The sequence below is a fragment of the Eublepharis macularius genome, chromosome 5, assembly GCF_028583425.1.
Source record: "Eublepharis macularius isolate TG4126 chromosome 5, MPM_Emac_v1.0, whole genome shotgun sequence".
NCBI lineage: Eukaryota > Metazoa > Chordata > Lepidosauria > Squamata > Eublepharidae > Eublepharis > Eublepharis macularius.
Genome location: NC_072794.1, coordinates 90,389,373 through 90,407,232, shown reverse-complemented (window position 1 = coordinate 90,407,232; position 17,860 = coordinate 90,389,373). Strand labels below are relative to the sequence as shown.

The window sequence follows — 17,860 nt, the reverse complement described above, 5'->3', positions numbered from 1 at the left end:
AATCTCTCAGACTCTTGGACCTTCTTTCTGATGGGGATAGGCCACCTCTAACAGATTTCATGGTTTCTGACTGTACAGAAGCACTTCTGGATTGTACTCAGTCAGGACCTGTCACTATTCTGGCAGATTCTAGCAACTTTATTATTTATTTTGAATATATATATTCTATATTATTTCCTTAGACTCAAGCTGGTTAACAACACATTGACAAATTATGACAAAAAAGAATAGTCCATTAAAAATACAAACAATATACAAATTAAGTACATACACAGATTAAAAATGCAACCAAATCTGCCAAAATAGTTTTTCCTCTGAACCAAAGCTGTCCGTTGTAATTACCACAACGGACTCTGGAGTTTGACTGCCTTATAATGATGCAATTATTTTGCTACTAAGAGAATTCTACTAAATCAAACACTTCCTTTTCATTTACATGACCAGTACATAGAGCATTAACAGAAAATAGGACTGTTTTGAAACTGCTTTGATAATATAATTTCTTCTGAAAAAAATCTCTTCCCCTCTCCATCAGATATGGAGCTGAATATTTGTTTCCAGAAATATGAATTTGCAATACCACAATGCAAAGTTCCTTTTCTCCACTGCACTATACTTTTTTTTTTATTTCCCATGTCTACCATTCAAATGTGTTTCTGTGCCCTGGCCATGAATATTACTCATGAATAACTTATCTCTTTTTTAAGGATAATCAGAACAAAGGCACCTATTTTGAAAGACCTATTTTGAAAGAAAGACCTATTTTGAAATGAACTTTTCTCCCAACATTAACACATAAATTGTGTTGTTGTGAGCCGCTCTGAGCCCATTCACAGAGAGGGCGGGATGCAAATATGATAAAATAAATAAATAATAAATTCAGATATGTATAAACAATGGTACACATTATCCCAACACAGTCTCCCTGAAATGGTCTTCCAAGAAGTTCTGTTGTTGTTCTACATTAACTACATTACTAATATTTGAAATTTTCCTAGAGTTATAAGGATGACTCTTGTTTTCAATATTAAGATGATGGAATACTCATGGTGATCTGAGCTGCAGGGATTTCTTAAGAAATGTAGTTAAAGGAGAAGGAGAGAGATTCTCCATGTACTCAAAAATGCGCATGAGGGAAGCAGACCCTGTCCTCTCAAGTCCTTCATATTATGGTTCATCCAGACTTAGATAAATCAGCATCATTGTCCTTTCTCTACCATTGTGTTGCTTCTTTCTTTAACTCTCTGTCAACCAAGAACATGGTAATATTTAAAACAACCTCTTAATATATATACTGAACATTTTCTGTGATCCAAAGATCTGCAAATCTAGTTCTGTCTGCCCAAAGGGAGCATGAGCTTGTGTTTCTCAAGCAGTTTTCCATGACACACATCAAACTACATTTGAAACTAAAAGACATTTCCATTCATGAAATGGTGAGTATTTGGAGTTACCTAAAATTAAGTAGCTCATTGGATCCTGGCCACAGCATCCAGTCAATGTTACATGGTATCAGAAGAAGTAGTGTTTACAAAACATAGTCCTATATATTTCCTTAGCCACAATAACACAGAATGGCTTGTGCTACTGCAGCTATTGGCCAATGTCTGATGAATGGGATAAATGCATTGAATATTAGGTATAAGGGCAATTCTCTTTCTTTTGGTATTTGCCAGGAGACCAAGAAACAAGTATATAAAAACAATAGTTGACATTATTAAACTTTGCAACACACCATGAGTAATGCTTAGGCACAGCCAGTTATTCTTCAGCATGTACTTGTTGGAAGTATTTTAGTTTCATGTTGGGCTTTTTGACAAATAAAATATCTTTTCATCGAACTGTACATTCTCCCCTCCAATAGAACACATAGATTATACAGCCTCTCTCTATTCTTTAGTAAATATCTAACTTTAACACTGCAGAGAGTTGAACTGAATGTTTCTGTGATACTTGAACATGCATTGTGAATTATAGTGTATCTGCCCTGCAGACATACCACTAACAGTAACCCCAAGAGGCTTAAAGAAATATCAGCACTCAGATTCACAGAGTAAAGGTCTGAAGAGGCAGCTCTGTGAATGGATAACTGCCCGGGGCTTTACCAAACACAATATAGCTGTCAGTTTTTATTATGTTAAAGATTTTCTAGGGAACAGTGTTTTTCATTTTGCATGTCAGGGAAGGAAGGGAGAGGCACATTGAGAGAACCATCTCTTTAAGAAAACAGAAAAAGCTGAGCCTTGTGGCTTACTCACCAGGGTTGGTTATAGTCAAGAGGTCAAGTTTCCGCTGTTGCTGAAAAACAGATGATAAAAGGAATTGTTGAAAGATAACTAATTTTCATAGGTCAGCTTAGACATAGCAAGTGTTCTGATATTTGGAACAGAATTAATTACAAGTAACATGGCTCAAAGTTGATATTTTGGATGGGAGCCATTTGTACCTAGCATAGTCCTTTGAAAACCTTGCTGCTTCCATTCTTAGAGAATCAGTAATTAACTTGATGGTGAAAGTGCATATATGCATGTCTATTGACATTTGTTAACTACCTGATTCTAATCAAGAAGGCATTTAGCACATCAGCAAAGGAATAGCAATGCTGAAGTTTTGTCCAGCTATCCCAAATTAATTAAAAAAAAATTAAAACCACATTTCAGTCTTGAGATGTATTTCCACCATAGAGGAGTAAAGGAAGTCAGTTAAAAGAGACCCTGGATAATCCAAACCTTTGCTATTACTCCAGATATTGCTATTGCTATTACCCCACAAACACTACCCCAGACCTTACCTCACACTGATAGCGTAGGACACAAATCATTCAGACAAGCACTTAGAAGAATTCAAGACAGAAAACAAGGACATGTGCATAAAATCATTAAAGATTAATCCATTACCAGAACAGAATGGGAACAATTTTGTTGGGTCCTCTGAGGAATGATACTGGTGTGGGAAACCATTTCACTCTCTTGAGTCTTATAGATATCACTGGAAAGATGTGGAATCCAGCCATATGCAAGTAGCTCTTAGTCACTCCATTCTGATAATATGACATAGCCCTGAGATGTAATTAATATGTACCCAGCACAATGTATAAAAGCCATAAATCTTTTCACCTTTTTCTGAGAGCTTTTCAAAACTATTTTAGAGGTTTGGGATGCTCCACTAATCCACTTTATTTCAAACGTCAAGGTGTCAAACTTACTTGTTAGACTCCCCCTACAGTGGTCAGAGCCCAGGGCCACAGTGCCCTGCAGTGTTCCTTTTTCCTTGCACAGCCTTGGCTGAGCCTTAGTTATACATATGCATGTGCACACTCTCAACCTCTGAAATCATCCATCTCTCTCTGAACAACAGGAGAGGTCTTATCCTTCCTTCCTGGCCTCTCTGGCCTGGCCTAAAGGATTGTCTAAGGGAGGGCTGACCCAGGAATAGAGATGGGCACGAACAGAAAAAAACCGAACATGATGTTCATTGTTCATTGCCATACATGAACAGGGACTCACGAACAACCATGAACATGGCCCTGTTCACGAACATGTTCGTGGTTGGCGGTTCTTGGGGGCCAGCAGGCTCTCCTCTAGCCATCATCCAAGTCAAGATCCTTACTGCACTATTCCCAGAAACCTGACCTGAGCAGGCACCAGGAAAGGTACCAATAATAAATAATAGCTTGGCCCCAGAGCCTGGCAGCAGCCCTGGAACTTGAAGGGGTAGATCCCTATCCCATCACACACAAAGAAAATTCAAGCTCCAATGCACTCTCTCCATCAAAATGCCAACAGCAACTGTCTCTCCACTGCCTGCAAAGTTAGAGCTAGGAGCCCCCCTTCCCTCTGGTCTTTGCTCCCTTTTTGTAACAAATGTGGAGCTTCACACTTGAAAGGAAGACCTGCCTATCAAGCTAAATTGGGCTTATATTGGGGTTTCCAGTGCAACAGCAGGAGGTCAGACAGAGTTCAGACAATCCCTGCCTAAGTTGCCAAGGGAATTGATTGCAGGTGCCAGACTGTCTGGCTTGACAAACAGCAACTAACGAGGCTTGCAACGACCACCTGCTTGTTTAGAATGGGGCCTCATGAACAGCTTGTTCGTGAACAGCAGATTGAGCTGTTCGTGGCTTTTTTTTGTTCTTATTGCTGTTTGTGCCCATCTCTACCCAGGACTACCCCCAATGCCTCCCCTTCAGGGCCAGGCCCATGGTGAGTGAGGGGAATCTAGGCCCTCTCTGCTGAGTCTTCCTTTCTCCTGCCCTCCCCTCTCCCAAGGTGACAATGATCTTCATTGTCAACTTTAAAATTGTGTAATTCCTCAGTAGTTACTACTTTTGTCTTCTTGATGTTCAGCTGTAATCCTGCTATGGAGCTTTCTCCTTTAACCTTCATGAGTAGTCGTTTCAAGTCTTCACTGTTTTCTGCCAGTAACATGGTGTCATCTGCATATCTGAAATTGTGAATGTTTCTTCTACCAATTTTCACTCCACCTTCCTCTAAATCTAATCTAGCTTTCCTTTCTTCATCATCTCAGTTTGATTCAATTCTTCAGATTCCCTTCCGAAAAATAGTGGCTTCGGCATGGGTACATGCCCCACACTCCAGGAACTTCTGGGTGAAACTGGTTATCTAGCTTTCTTTCAATCTGCTTTCCACACTGATTATGGGACAGAAGCTACCTTGATCTTTACTGGGCTGAAGACAAGAGGAGCACATCCCTGTTTGTACTTATGGACCTCTTGTGGTTTTTGATACCTCTAATCATAGTATATATCTGGGGTGATGATGGACAGAAAGGGATTCAGGGAAACTGCTTTTGCAGTGCGTTTGATACTAACCTGGTTCATACATATCAGAAAGTAGTGCTGGGAGACTACTGCTCTGTTACTTGGCCTTTGGCTTATGGGGCACCACAGGGTTGCATTTTGCCTCTCATGCTTTTTAATCTCTAAACTGCCAAGATAATTCTTGCATTACAATGTCATCAACTGCTTATGATATACACCTCTTGTTCCTTTCAGGGAGGCAATGGAGTCCCTAAACTGGTGTTAGGAAGCTTGAAAGGACTAGATGTGGATAAATAAATAGAGGCATAATCCAAATAACAGAAGTGCTCTTGGTTGAAGGTAAAGCCCAACTGGGAGCAATGTTACTTAGATGGGGTAACCTGACTTGGCTTGGATGGGGTAACATTCACCTTGAAGGAACAGCTTGGGGTGCTCTTGGATCCAGCCCTACTACTTGAGAAACAGCAGAGGTGGCCAGGAGTAGTTTTCCCAGCTTAGGCTGGTTTACTAGTTGTGACCAGGCCTGAAAATTTTAGACTTGGCTTCAGTTACATATGCCTTGGTAACAAGAAGATTAAATTATTTTAACATGCTCCACTCTCTCTTTGAAGAGAGTTTGTGCAGAATGTGGAACTCACTGAAAAGACAACATTTTCCCTACATAAGCGCAATTATATTGCTTCATAGTTTCTTTCATAATTTAAAGTCCTGATGTTGAACTTTAAATCCTTAATGGCCTCAGACCATACCATATAAACACGCCAATGAATTGTTATCTTTGGAATGGACCTTAATATGCCAGCTCCATGTAAAGTGAGATTAGTGGGCATGTGGGCAAGGCCTTCTTTGCATAGTGCCCTGTTTTAGAACTCCCTCCTGCAGAAACTCAGTAACTGGCCTTCAGAAGATCAGTAAAAACAGTTCTTTTCTGTATGGTCTTGGAGGGAGGCTACACACTTCCCCATAACTGGTAAAATTTGTTTGAAACAGCTTAGTTAGGGCTAATCTCTAATTTACATTAGATAAACAGTACAGCAGAAATACACGGTCCAGCAATACTTGTGTAATCAAAATAGCACAGTTTTGCCCATATTGAACAACAGGGCCCAATGTTTATGTACAATTAATGAGCACTAGAAAGATATACCATTTACAAGAAGTTTTGAGGAATCACTAACAATGATATAGTACCAAATATCTTCCTAGCAAGCTATCACCTCTCACTAGATACCAATCAAAAATATGTCATTTAACCATGAGACAGCATTAGTATAATGACTATGAACAATTCAAATATTTTGGTGCATGCACCATTTGCACATATGCCACATTTTAGTGAGATTTACTGCCACTTACTTCTTTTTCCCTGCACGTTCTAATAGACAACAACCCTAAACTCTGTTGGTCCAGCATTTATATAGCACTGGCATAGCAGAATATTCTGTCCACTTCAATTTATCTTTCTTAATCTGCTCAATAATGTCTGTGTTGCTCTCATTTATTGTCAGGCCTATTGATCCTCTTCTAATCTAATTCTCATCATTACACTGTCTCTATTCTTTTGGTGACACTTGAAAGTCCTTGCGTATGGAAGCATGCCTGACTGAACACTAAAGTAAAAAGTTCTCTTTTGCAAAAATCTGCTCATTTGTAACCTTGTCAAAACAGGTCCTAACTTGTCATGCAATCAAAGTGATGCTTAGGACTGTAAATGCAATTCATTAGTTGATATGTGCTAATGTAAATCCACTGTCACAGTGCACTCAGTTCCCACTTCCAACAAAAAACAGGATACAATTAATAGCCATACTGATGGAGCCAGGTCTGCTACCACCTTCTGCAGAGCTAACCCTGTACATTGTTAAAACAATGTAATCCTTTACTCACTTTCTGCCATCAAGCATTGCTACAACTAGATATTCTGGGCCCTGTGCGAATTACTGTCCCATTTCTACACCTCCAACTCATCTAAGCAAAGATGGTATCAGAACTGTATATCCAGTCTTGCTTTCCTTCTCTTGCCTACTTTAGCTTTATTTGGTTTTACCACCCCAGTCGGAATGAAGAGACAGACGCCAATGTTTGGAACTAAGGGCCACTTTATTGAATTAACAAATTTTAACAACCTTAACGATCAAATGCGGCAAGGGCCTACTTGCAGTACAGGTCAAGCCACGTGGTCACACCTTGGACCTCCTCCTTGACCTGTTTGGGCAAGCCCCGAAGCCCCAGGCTTAAGCCATCCACCGGATGGCTGCTACCTGGACAGCCAGGCAAAATTGGTTCCCCCAACCAAACTCCTACACCTCAGCCGTACAGCAGTGAGGTAGGACTTGCACACAGGGTTCCCCAAGGCAGTCTGCCCATGCAGCATGGCAGCCATCACAAGCAGTACCACCCACTTCTGGCAGACCCCTCTTCCCCAGAATGGGGAAGTGCCAAGGGTGCTCACCGGCACGCTCCCTATTCCCAAATTCTATCCTGCCATGAGATTTAACTAATCGGCTCCACCATGCCAATCACCTCAACCACAGCACAGGTGCAAGGTAGGCAAAAAAAACCCCGTACCCGGGCCAATTGGGTAACAGGAAGAAAAAATTCCTACCTGGCTCTGAATACAGCAACCGGCTAATCCTACACTAATACTGGGAGAGGCGGGTGGGCCGAGCGCTTTCCTGGCGACTGACGCCAGAGGGGGAGCGGAGCAGCCTAATGAGCGGCAAGCTCCGCCCCCTGCAATCCCCGTATGCCCAGGGGAAGTGCGCCTTCTCCTCCTCCATCCGAGGAGGCAAATTACAACCCCCCGCTGCACAGCATGGCTGGCAGCAAGCCGGGTTGCTTTGCCACCCCAGTCGGAATGAAGAGACAGACGCCAACGTTTGGAACTAAGGGCCACTTTATTGAATTAACAATTTTTAACAACCTTAACGATCAAATGCGGCAAGGGCCTACTTGCGGTACAGGTCAAGCCACGTGGTCACACCTTGGACCTCCGCCTTGACCTGTTTGGGTGAGCCCCGAAGCCCCAGGCTTAAGCCATCCACCGGATAGCTGCTACCTGGACAGCCAGGCAAAATTGGTTCCCCCAACCAAGCTCCTAGACCTCAGCCGTACAGCAGTGAGGTAGGACTTGCACACAGGGTTCCCCAAGGCAGTCTGCCCATGCAGCATGGCAGCCGTCACAAGCAGTACCACCCGCTTCTGGCAGACCCCTCTTCCCCAGAATGGGGAAGTGCCAAGGGTGCTCACCGGCCCGCTCCCTATTCCCAAATTCTATCCTGCCAACGCCGGGCCAAGCCTCTGCTTAGGTCCTGGCGCCCCACAGGTGGCTTAAGGCCAACCTAAGCCCTTGCCGCAAATCGTCCAGAAAGATCTCATTGCCCATCCTCAACAGGTGTACCCCGTCGCCTCGGTAGAGGTCGGCAAAAGTGGCCCTGATCCTAGGGTGAGGTAAATAAATACCCAACCCTTCACCTAAAGCTTTTTGAATTGCCCTATTGGCTTTCATTCATGCCCTCTCAATGGCCTGCCGGTCCAAGGCCTCCCACCAAACTCGCCGAGGTAACATGGCGGACCAAATAAGGAGGACCCCAGGCCACTGCTGAATAATGAACTGTAAATCATGCTTAACTTGCAGAGACAAGGCCTTGCCTTGCATTAGCCCCAAATCATTCCCACCAACGTGAATGACTAGCACATGAGGCGGAAGGCTGACCCTCCGGCCAAATAACAGGGGCAACAGGCCAGGCCACCGAAGGCCCCGTCGGCCTTGACACTCGACCTGCGCCCATTCGCTCAAGCCCAACTGGGACCCAATCTGTGTCCTTTGTGCTTGGTGAGCCTCCCAGAACACCATACTGGGTCCGCAGATCAAAATCTGTTGCTTCCCGCGGCAGGACACATCACCTAAAGAAAATGCAATTAGTAACGGCTTAAAATTGGGACAAGGGCCTAACATATGCCCGATAAGCCGAGGACCGCCACCTGCCAACTCTCTGGATGGCACACGCCGGGTAACCCATTGCGGCTGCCATGGATGCAGCCCCAATCTTAAATGAATGTGTCGCAAATTTAACCCCTCTCAAACCCAGCATATCAAGGGCCCTCTGGGTAACCATCCAAAACTGATAACGAGTTAAGGGCCTCCCATCCTTTTTTTTTTTAAACAATTTTTTTGGCCTCCCATCCTCGTGTCTAAAGAGAAGCCCCTGTTCCCTTCCCCTAATACGCAAGAAACGATGAAGAGCCCTAACTGGGCACAACTCTCCCTCAGCACACAGCCCTAGCCTTATGACTGCCCCTTTACGCCACTGATCCGTCTTGGATTGACATATCTTAATGATAACAACATCCCCGTCCCATTGCACATCACTCACCAAAAGGGCACGGTCCGACCGGTCCAAGTTGGACCGAGCAACTAATTTGCTGATACGAAGAGCCCCAAAGAAGGCGGTTAGCGCAGCAGAATGGAATAATTGGGCCTCATACTTAGAACTGCAGACCCCAGACCATGTAGCAGAAAGCCCCCGAAGCACCGAGGGAGAAATAAGCTCCCTGGTATCAACACGAGCCCCAGCCTCTCTGGACCATCCCTCTAACATCTTCCTGACGCGAAAGTCCCCCGTGGCCTCCGGGACCCCCCCGCGCCTTACTTACATAAGCTAACGCTGCAAGCTGTCCACGAATGGATTTCACTGCTAAACCACGTCCCTTCTGATGTACACAAAAGTGCATCAAATAGGAAGTCAGGATGGGCCAGCGCTGCTGCAAGCCAAACTTGGTTCTAAACACCTCAAACTATCCTACCGCTCTGTTGTAGGCTCTCCGGGTACTGGGGGCCACCGCAAGCCATATAGCCCTGGATGCCTCGTACTCCCAAGGTGCCATAATTCCCATGGCATCTGCACTGGATGGGGATCTGCCTCCGGAGCAAGCTGCCAGAACTGCTCCATCTGTAGGCGAGACAAAGCGTCCGCCACCTCATTATCAACCCCTGGAACATGTCTGGCTTTAAATAAAATGTTCCATCAGAGGCAAAGCAGGGTGAAGGCCCGAACTAGCCTCATAACCCTGGGGGATCGAGAAGTCAATGAATTCACCACCTGTACCACCGCCTGGTTATCGCACCAGAAATGTACAGTATGGTTTCAAAATTCGCGTCCCCACAAATACACGGCTACCAGAATTGGGAAAAATTCCAGAAATGTGAGGTCCCTGACGAGACCCAACCTATGCCACTCCTGAGGCCACTGACCTACACACCAATGTTTCCTAAAATAGATCCCAAAACCCAAAGAACCAGAGGCGTCAGACATAACCTGAAGCTCCGCTTCAAGTAATAAATCGTCGCGCCAGACTGTCACTCCATTAAAGCTGGCCAGAAATTCTGACCACACCTCCAGGTCCTCCTTCATACCTTTACTAAGCTGCAGGCGATGATGTGGTGCCCTCAAGGACGACATAGCGTCACAAAGCCACCGCAGAAAGGGCCTACCGGGGGCAACCGTCTTACAGGCAAAATTCAAATGCCTGACCACCTGCTGAAGCTCAAGAAGAGAAACTTTGTACTTCCCCTTAAACTCCTGCAGCCGCACCCTAAGATCATTCACTTTTGCTAGAGGGAGCCTGAAACACTGCCTAACTGTATCAAGTTCTATTCCCAGAAATGTAAGGACCTGGGAAGGCCCCTCTGTCTTCTCATGCGCCAATGGTACCCCAAGCTCCTCGGCCATACTGACAAAGGTGTCCAGCAAACGTGCACACTGCCCAGAGCCCGCTGGCCCACAAAACAAAAAATCATCTAAATAATGAGCCGTGTCACGACAATGTGACCGGCGCCGAACTTCCCATTCTAGAAAGGAGCTAAAGGTCTCAAAGGCAGCACAAGAAACCGAGCAGCCCATTGGCAGGGTGCGGTCCATAAAGTATTTACCCTCAAAGGCAAACCCAAGGAGCTCAAAGTCCTCTGGGTGCACAGGGAGCAGTCTAAAGGCAGACTTAATGTCGCATTTAGCCAACTCCGCTCCCACCCCACACTTACGGACAACTTGAATCGCCTGATCAAACGAGGTGTATTTAACCGAACAAAGATGCTCAGGTATAGCATCATTAACTGAATTACCCCTAGGAAATGATAGATGATGAATTAAACAGAACTCCCCCTCCGTCTTCTTGGGAACCACCCCTAATGGGGATACTCTCAAGTTAGGGACAGGTGGAGTATCAAAGGGGCCCAACACACGCCCCTCTTCACACTCCTTCTGTATCTTAGTCCGTACAATGTCCTCTCTACCCACAACTGAACGTAAATTCTCTGAATGAAACTGGGAATGGGGTCCCTCAACTGGGATCCGAAAACCATAAGTAAACCCGTCCAACAAATAATGGGCCACACAGGCCCTGGGATAAGCCTGCAGCAGTCCCTCAAGGACCCTCAGTCTTACTGGGCTGGGACCCTTTACCAGCAGACTGCTGTCCACCACCCCCGGTTCCCCCAAACTTCTTACCTCCCCCACCCTGCCTAGCCTTGGGGCAGGAGGTGTAGGAGTGAGGTCCTGAACAGGACGGGCATTCGTGCCTGAATCTACACGGTTTATGACTGCAACCACCTTTAAAGGCAAACTCCCAGCACAGCAGCCGGGGTTGAACCTGCTGCCCCCGCAATGCTGCGGGTGCTGGGAGCTGAACCGGAACGCTGAACGATGTGACCAATATCAGACCGGTCACCCATGCTGGACTTTGCAGGGGACATAACTGAGAGCCACAACTGCTGATGAATCCGATCCCAGGGAATGGACGGATTCATAGCTGCCCTCATACGAAATTCCTCGTCGTACTGCATCCACGTAGCCCCGAGGAATCCCATATAGCCCTTGTAAATGATGTCTAAATACTGAAACAAGGGAGCAGCCCGATGGGGCTGCGCCCTTGCCAGCACCCCCGCATAAATCAAGAACCCAGGCAACCAATTGCCCCAGGTCCTGTCAACTTTCCTACGCTTCAACCGCTCTTTATCACGGTCGTCCAGATCGTCTTTGTCCTTCTTCTCCAGCTCCCTGAAGAGAAGGGAAAAGACATCACAATATTTGCCCTTTAGGATCTTATCACACGTAGCCTGCGTTAAGTGATCTCCCAGGGGAAGGGCTACATCCCCAAATGGCAATGCACTAAAAGGAACATTACCGTAGGCCATAAGCCCCCAAGGACCTGCCATCATCCCAGGCCAGCCAAAAGGCTGCCCGACACAGGCCAAATTTGCTGTGGACACTGGAGAGGGGGAAGCAGAAGCCCCAAAACTCTGGCCTGACCAGGTTGTCTGCACTAAGGGAGGCCAAACTGGCGGGTATGGGGAGGACACCCCCCCGCCAGCACCCTGATTACCACCAAGCGGTCCCTGGCCACATGTTCCCCAGGGCCAAGGGCACCCCATCTGTGTTGGTGCATCCTTACCAGCCTGTTCCTCGGGCTCGACAGCCAGGGCCACAGGCACAGAAACCACTTCGACTCCATGGTCCCCTTCTTCATTTGTTCCACCGACTTCTTGAGTAGAAGACAACTGCGCAGCGCTGGATTTGCCTTTTGCCACACCTTCCAGAGCAGACAAATGCATTAAGATCTCCCTGTTCGCCACATCCCTGGAGGCCATACACCTAGATCTCTTCCTCCCCCCACTCTCCACAAAAGCAGGGACTCCCTTGGCTTTCTCCAATGCCTGCAGTCGTCGCAGGATATCCTGCTGGCCCAACACCTCCTCCTCATCATCCGATGAAGAGATGACTGGGGGGGGGCTTTTCGGGGGCGCTTAGAACGCTGTTTACCCTTGGAGGGGCCTGAACCCTTCTTTGGAGGTATGGCAAACAGCAAGGACTGCTCAGGAAGGCAAAGAAAATGTCCCCAGAGAAACCAAAACACCTGGCCAGATATGGCCAATGCAGCCCGGGGACCCTGACCAAGCAGGACAAGGAGCGAGGAAAGGGGAGTGGGGCCGGACTGAACCACCACCACCAAATGGCTGCCGTCCTCCCAAAATGGCCGCCCCACTAGCCTGATGGGCCGCGAGCCTGCCTTGCGCCCACGCCCTCACCACCAAAGTCACCCCACTTCCTTAAAAATGCCCAGAAAAACTCCAGCCAGTAATAAGACGGCACCCCTCCAACAAACGGGCCCTCACGCACCCAGCACAGCTGATCACTGGCTGAAGCGAGCCAGATAATCCCGCTCCCCGTGCCCCCAAAACCGGTCTACACAGTGAGGGGGAGGAATAAAGGGGGTGGGGAAGGAGGGGATGCCAAAAGGCAAAGCCCCCCATCCGCCGTTTCCCCCCACAGCGGAACTGCTGTGCCAGCCCAACAGGGGCAGATGCCCTCAAATAAAAAGGGGGGCGCCGCCAAACCGCCGGCGGACGGAGAATCTGCCGCCGCCGCGTGCACTGTCGCCGCCGCTTGCTCCGCCACCGACGCAAGCCCCGCCACTGCTGAAGGCTCCGCTGCCGGCGCAAGCTCCGCCGCCACAAGCTCTGCCGCCGAGGGTGCGAAGGCCGCCGCCGTCAGGCAGAGCTCCTGCAGGTACCCTGCACCCGAGCGCTTTCCTGGCGACTGACGCCAGAGGGGGAGCGGAGCAGCCTAATTAGCAGCAAGCTCCGCCCTCCTGCAATCCCCATATGCCCAGGGAAAGCGCACCTTCTCCTCCTCCATCCGAGGAGGCAAATTACGACCCCCCCCCCCGCTGCACAGCATGACTGGCAGCAAGCCGGGTCACTTTCTTTATTGAATATGCAGTGCCAGACATATAAACTACAAAAAAAAAATATTTTAACACAAAAACTGGAAAACCTTCTTTATTATATAGTTCATTATATTTTATAGAACAAATTACACTTTACATGAATGCAGTCAAAATACACACAACAAATTCCATGCCATATGAAAGGCACATGATAAATTATACACTCAATTAGTAAGCAAATTCAGTTGGTTTTTGAAATCTCATTGCTGAATCATCCTGACCCGTCCTCCAAGTGTGTGAATTGATCATATAGACACAATGTAACCCACTCAGCACTGCCTTGCTTTCCTGCATTTCAGTAAGCTCTGTGTTGTAATACTGTTTATTGGACTAATTCTAAATTACAATACTAAACTGCCCTTAAAAAGGTCATTGCTGAACTTTTTCTCTCTGTTTTCCTGATTTAAGGCTTTAAACCTTCAGCATTCTTTTAACCTTTTCTTCGGGTATTATATTCCCTCTTTCTCTCTCAGCACTTACTTCTCTTCTTTGGTACTGATGCCCTTGGAGATATTTGCTGACTACTTCTATTTAATTTGAACCTTAATTAACTCAGGGCAAATTGAGAAAGTGCAAAGGAGGAATTATTTTTGTGTAAATTAACTAATTCATTTGAAGTTAGATTATCTGTAAGATGTTCTGCACCATTCTTCTGTTCTCTGGTACTTTATTCAACCACTATACCCATGTGAAAATGTGCCATGCATACTGTGTTAGCAGATTTGTAAAAAGAAGCCTGATACAACAATAAGCAGAGAAACTGACACCTTAAACAACCAAAGATTTTTTAAAAATTTTTTATCACTTCTGATTATAACCAGGCATTAATCCAGAACAACAGATGGACTTATTTCCACTCAGTGTAACTGCACTGTTCCGCCTCCCTCCCCCCAAGCAGTGAGCAGTTGACCCTGGCCTCCACCATTTTTAATAGCAGCCTGTGATATAAAAATCACAGAGCCCCTGAATTAATGTAGCTTGATCTGCATTAGAGAAATTCCAGCCAGCTGAGCAAAGTGTTGCAGAGTCTTGCCTGGGAGAGTAATCAAGAATGGAATGCAAATACCAAGGATCAAGCATGATTAGTTGCTACCCTTCCAAGCAGCAGACATGCAGTTGTGACAACAAAGGTTCTCACTGCGTCATCACCCACATTCAGATCCCCTTTCTTTCAGTGATGAGATCGCACCCTAAGTTCGTAGGACCATCAGTCAGCTCTGATAAGTTTATACTCCTGGGAACATCTAATCAAGATCTAAATTAATTAGCCAGGCTCTAAGAACATTTAATTAACTGTTGTTCCTTTGTAAGGCACTGGGAGAAACCAACCCAATTCTTTTGCTACACCCTGGTAGCACCAATCAAAGGCACTCAAATATTTGTCATTCCCAGGAGATGACATTTAAGGACCTTTGTCTCAACTAGGGGTGTGCACCTGAAAAATATTCAGGTTTCCCGCTTCAAGTTTACCCAAAGCGGGAAAACAATTCAGGATAACCCAAATTCAGGATAACCCAATTCGGGATAACCCGAATCCATCAGCGGGAAAACAATTTGGGATAACCCAGTTTAGGATAACCCAAATCCTGAAGTGGCAATCTGTGGCAAGTGACAAGAAAAGTGTTGCTCTTTTCACGAAACTTCCAAAAGCAATACAAATCGCTTCAGGAAGCTTTGCTTCAGGATTCCTGAATCAGCTCAGCAATGCTGGGACCGATTTGAGAACCCTGAATCTTTCCAAAATGGGCCTGATTTGGGTTAAAAACTCTAATGAAAACCTGAAGCGCACACCCCTAGTCTCAATGACTGCTCTCCAGCCCCAGGGCCTGATTTGCCCTATAAGAAATCTGGCTTTGCCCTATTCAAATTGTATACACTTACTGAGACCCAAGCATAGTGCCCTCAGAGTCTCTCTCTCTCTCTGAGCCTTACTCACTGGTCAGTGACTCAGAACATTTGAAGCCCTCTTCCCCCATGGACTAGTCTGTTAGGTAATTATCAGCTGAAAATCCCTCAAGCCTATTCCACTTCCCCCACTGCTTTTCCTAGGAATCTTGTATGCTTGTGAGTTACCCCTTGTATGTGTGCATTTCCCCTTTAAATAAAAATACTCTTAGACTTTGAAGAACAACCATCTTGTCAGTTTCCTTGGGGAGGGGACTCTGTTGAAAATGGTGGAGGATCCTGCTTGTTACCCCTCTTGCATAGCCTTCTTCTTGCTTCTAATTCCTCCTACTGACAAGGAAACCAATTCTGGTAACAGCCTTCTTGCCCCACATAAGATATTGTATACTTATCAAACCTGGATATTGTCAGGCTCTGGATGACAATATATGGCAGACAGATCCCTGGATCATTATAGCAAGATACAGGTCCTTGGTTAAATGACTTTTATTCAGAAATCAGATCTTTTCCATAGTCAGGTCCAAAGGTCTACTTAGGAGTAAGGTAAGCATCTAAGTAGCTCGAGTAGAAGTTTGACAAGAATGGCAACATGGGAAAAATACATCTCTTTTCTACCCTGCTTTTCTTCCCCCTCCCAATTCCCAAACAATCCCTTGCCGCTTTTTCGGTATGAGAACATTTTGCATATTTATGCTATCACGCTGCACCACTAAGAAGAAAGACATAGCATAGTCTGAGGGAAAGTCCAAGGTCGTAAATAGTTGAGCTCAACAGATAGCCACCTGTGAAAGCCTGAGAAACGGTTAGAACACTAGCAAAAGGAAATTGAGTTATATCAGGATTATGGTTACAATAACTGGCATCAGAACATAAGTATCAGAATTAACATTGGCACGGATGAATGGGTACAGTCATACATGACATTCTGCCTCCCTAAAAATGCCCCCCTTCTTTTTAAGGGCCGGGCTTATCAGGATAACGTCTATGGAAGTTAGAGATGAGTCTAGGGGCATTCATATGGGATTTCTCAACCCATTATCTGTACACCTCATCAAAATCTTTCCACGTGACCAGGTAAAAGAGCTTGTTGTGTTTCACAGTGGAATCAAGGATTTCTTCCACTTCATAGTGCATGTGTCCATCTAATAACATGGGGTGAGGGGGTCCCTTTTCAGGATGCCACTGAAGTGGAACACAGGATGGATTTAAGTTCTTTGGAAGTTCAATTTCTACAGTCACATTATTTATCACTTTCTTTACAGGGAAAGGACCTAAATATTTCCATCCAAGTTTTTTACTAGGTTGTTCTCCTTTTATGTTTTTGGTGGATATGTATACAAATTCTCCTGGCTTCAGTTCCCATTCCTCTGAGCGGTGTTTATCAGCAAACTTTTTGTAATCCTCTTTGGCTTTGTTTAAAGCCTGTTGAATGATTCCCCATTGGGCAGTTAACTTAGTCCACCATTCCTCCAGGTCTCCTCCCTGTGAGGATTCAGAAGTTGTAGCAAAAGGCAAAGCGTTTCCTTCATATCCATGGACTATTTTAAATGGTGTAGCTCCTGTTGATGAATGTACTGAGTTGTTAAAAACACCTTAAAAACTGTTCAAGCACCTGATTTGTGCGTTCAGATTGTCCGTCTGACTGTGGATGATAAGTGGAACTGATCCCTTGTTCGATTCCTGCTAGTTGCAGAAGCTCCCACCAGAAGTTGGGAACGAACTGTGGGCCCCTGTCCGAGATCACCTTATTTGGAAATGAGTGTAATTTCACTATATGCTTCAGGAACAGGCTTGCTAGTTTCTTGGCTGTAGGTATTGTAGTACAAGGACTAAAATGAGCCTGTTTTGAAAAGAGATCCACCACTACTAGAATGACTGTGTGTCCTTTAGAGGGGGGAAGATCAGTAATAAAGTCCATGGAAATCACGGCCCATGGCCGAGGAGGTGTTTCCAAGGGCTGTAACAATCCAGGGGTTTTCCCCTTCCTTGATTTTCCCATTACACACACAGGACAGGAGGATATCTATTGGGATATATCCTTTCTCATTGCTGGCCACCAAAACTGTCTTTGCACTAAGTGTAAAGTTTTAAGATATCCAAAATGTCCAGAGGTTTTTGCATCATGACATTGGTGCAAGATTTCCTTTCTCAAGCTGACTGGGATATAGAGTTTGTTTCCCTTGTACCAGTGGCCATCTCCTGCCTGTTTTAATTCAGCTTTGGGCACCCTTTCCCCCTCCTTTGCAGTTTCTGCTTTCACTCTCTCTCCCCACTCTGAGAAATCAGGTTTCGGGTTGGTTTGCATTTTCGCTGCTTGACTACATGTCGTCACCGCTCCTCCCAATTGAGCTGGTGAAAAAACTGTATCAATTATCTCCTCCCTCTGACTTT

General features: G+C 45.7%; 1 protein-coding gene across 1 annotated transcript in view; it reads right to left on the bottom strand.

Annotated features, from left to right (window-relative positions):
* AGBL4 (AGBL carboxypeptidase 4) overlaps nucleotides 1-17,860 on the bottom strand; it is a 2,119,283-nt gene that overhangs the window by 961,464 nt on the left and 1,139,959 nt on the right. Inside the window, exon 6 of the mRNA XM_054979842.1 lies at nucleotides 2,259-2,298. Coding sequence (XP_054835817.1) covers nucleotides 2,259-2,298 — 40 coding nt within the window. The remainder of the gene's footprint in view (nucleotides 1-2,258; nucleotides 2,299-17,860) is intronic.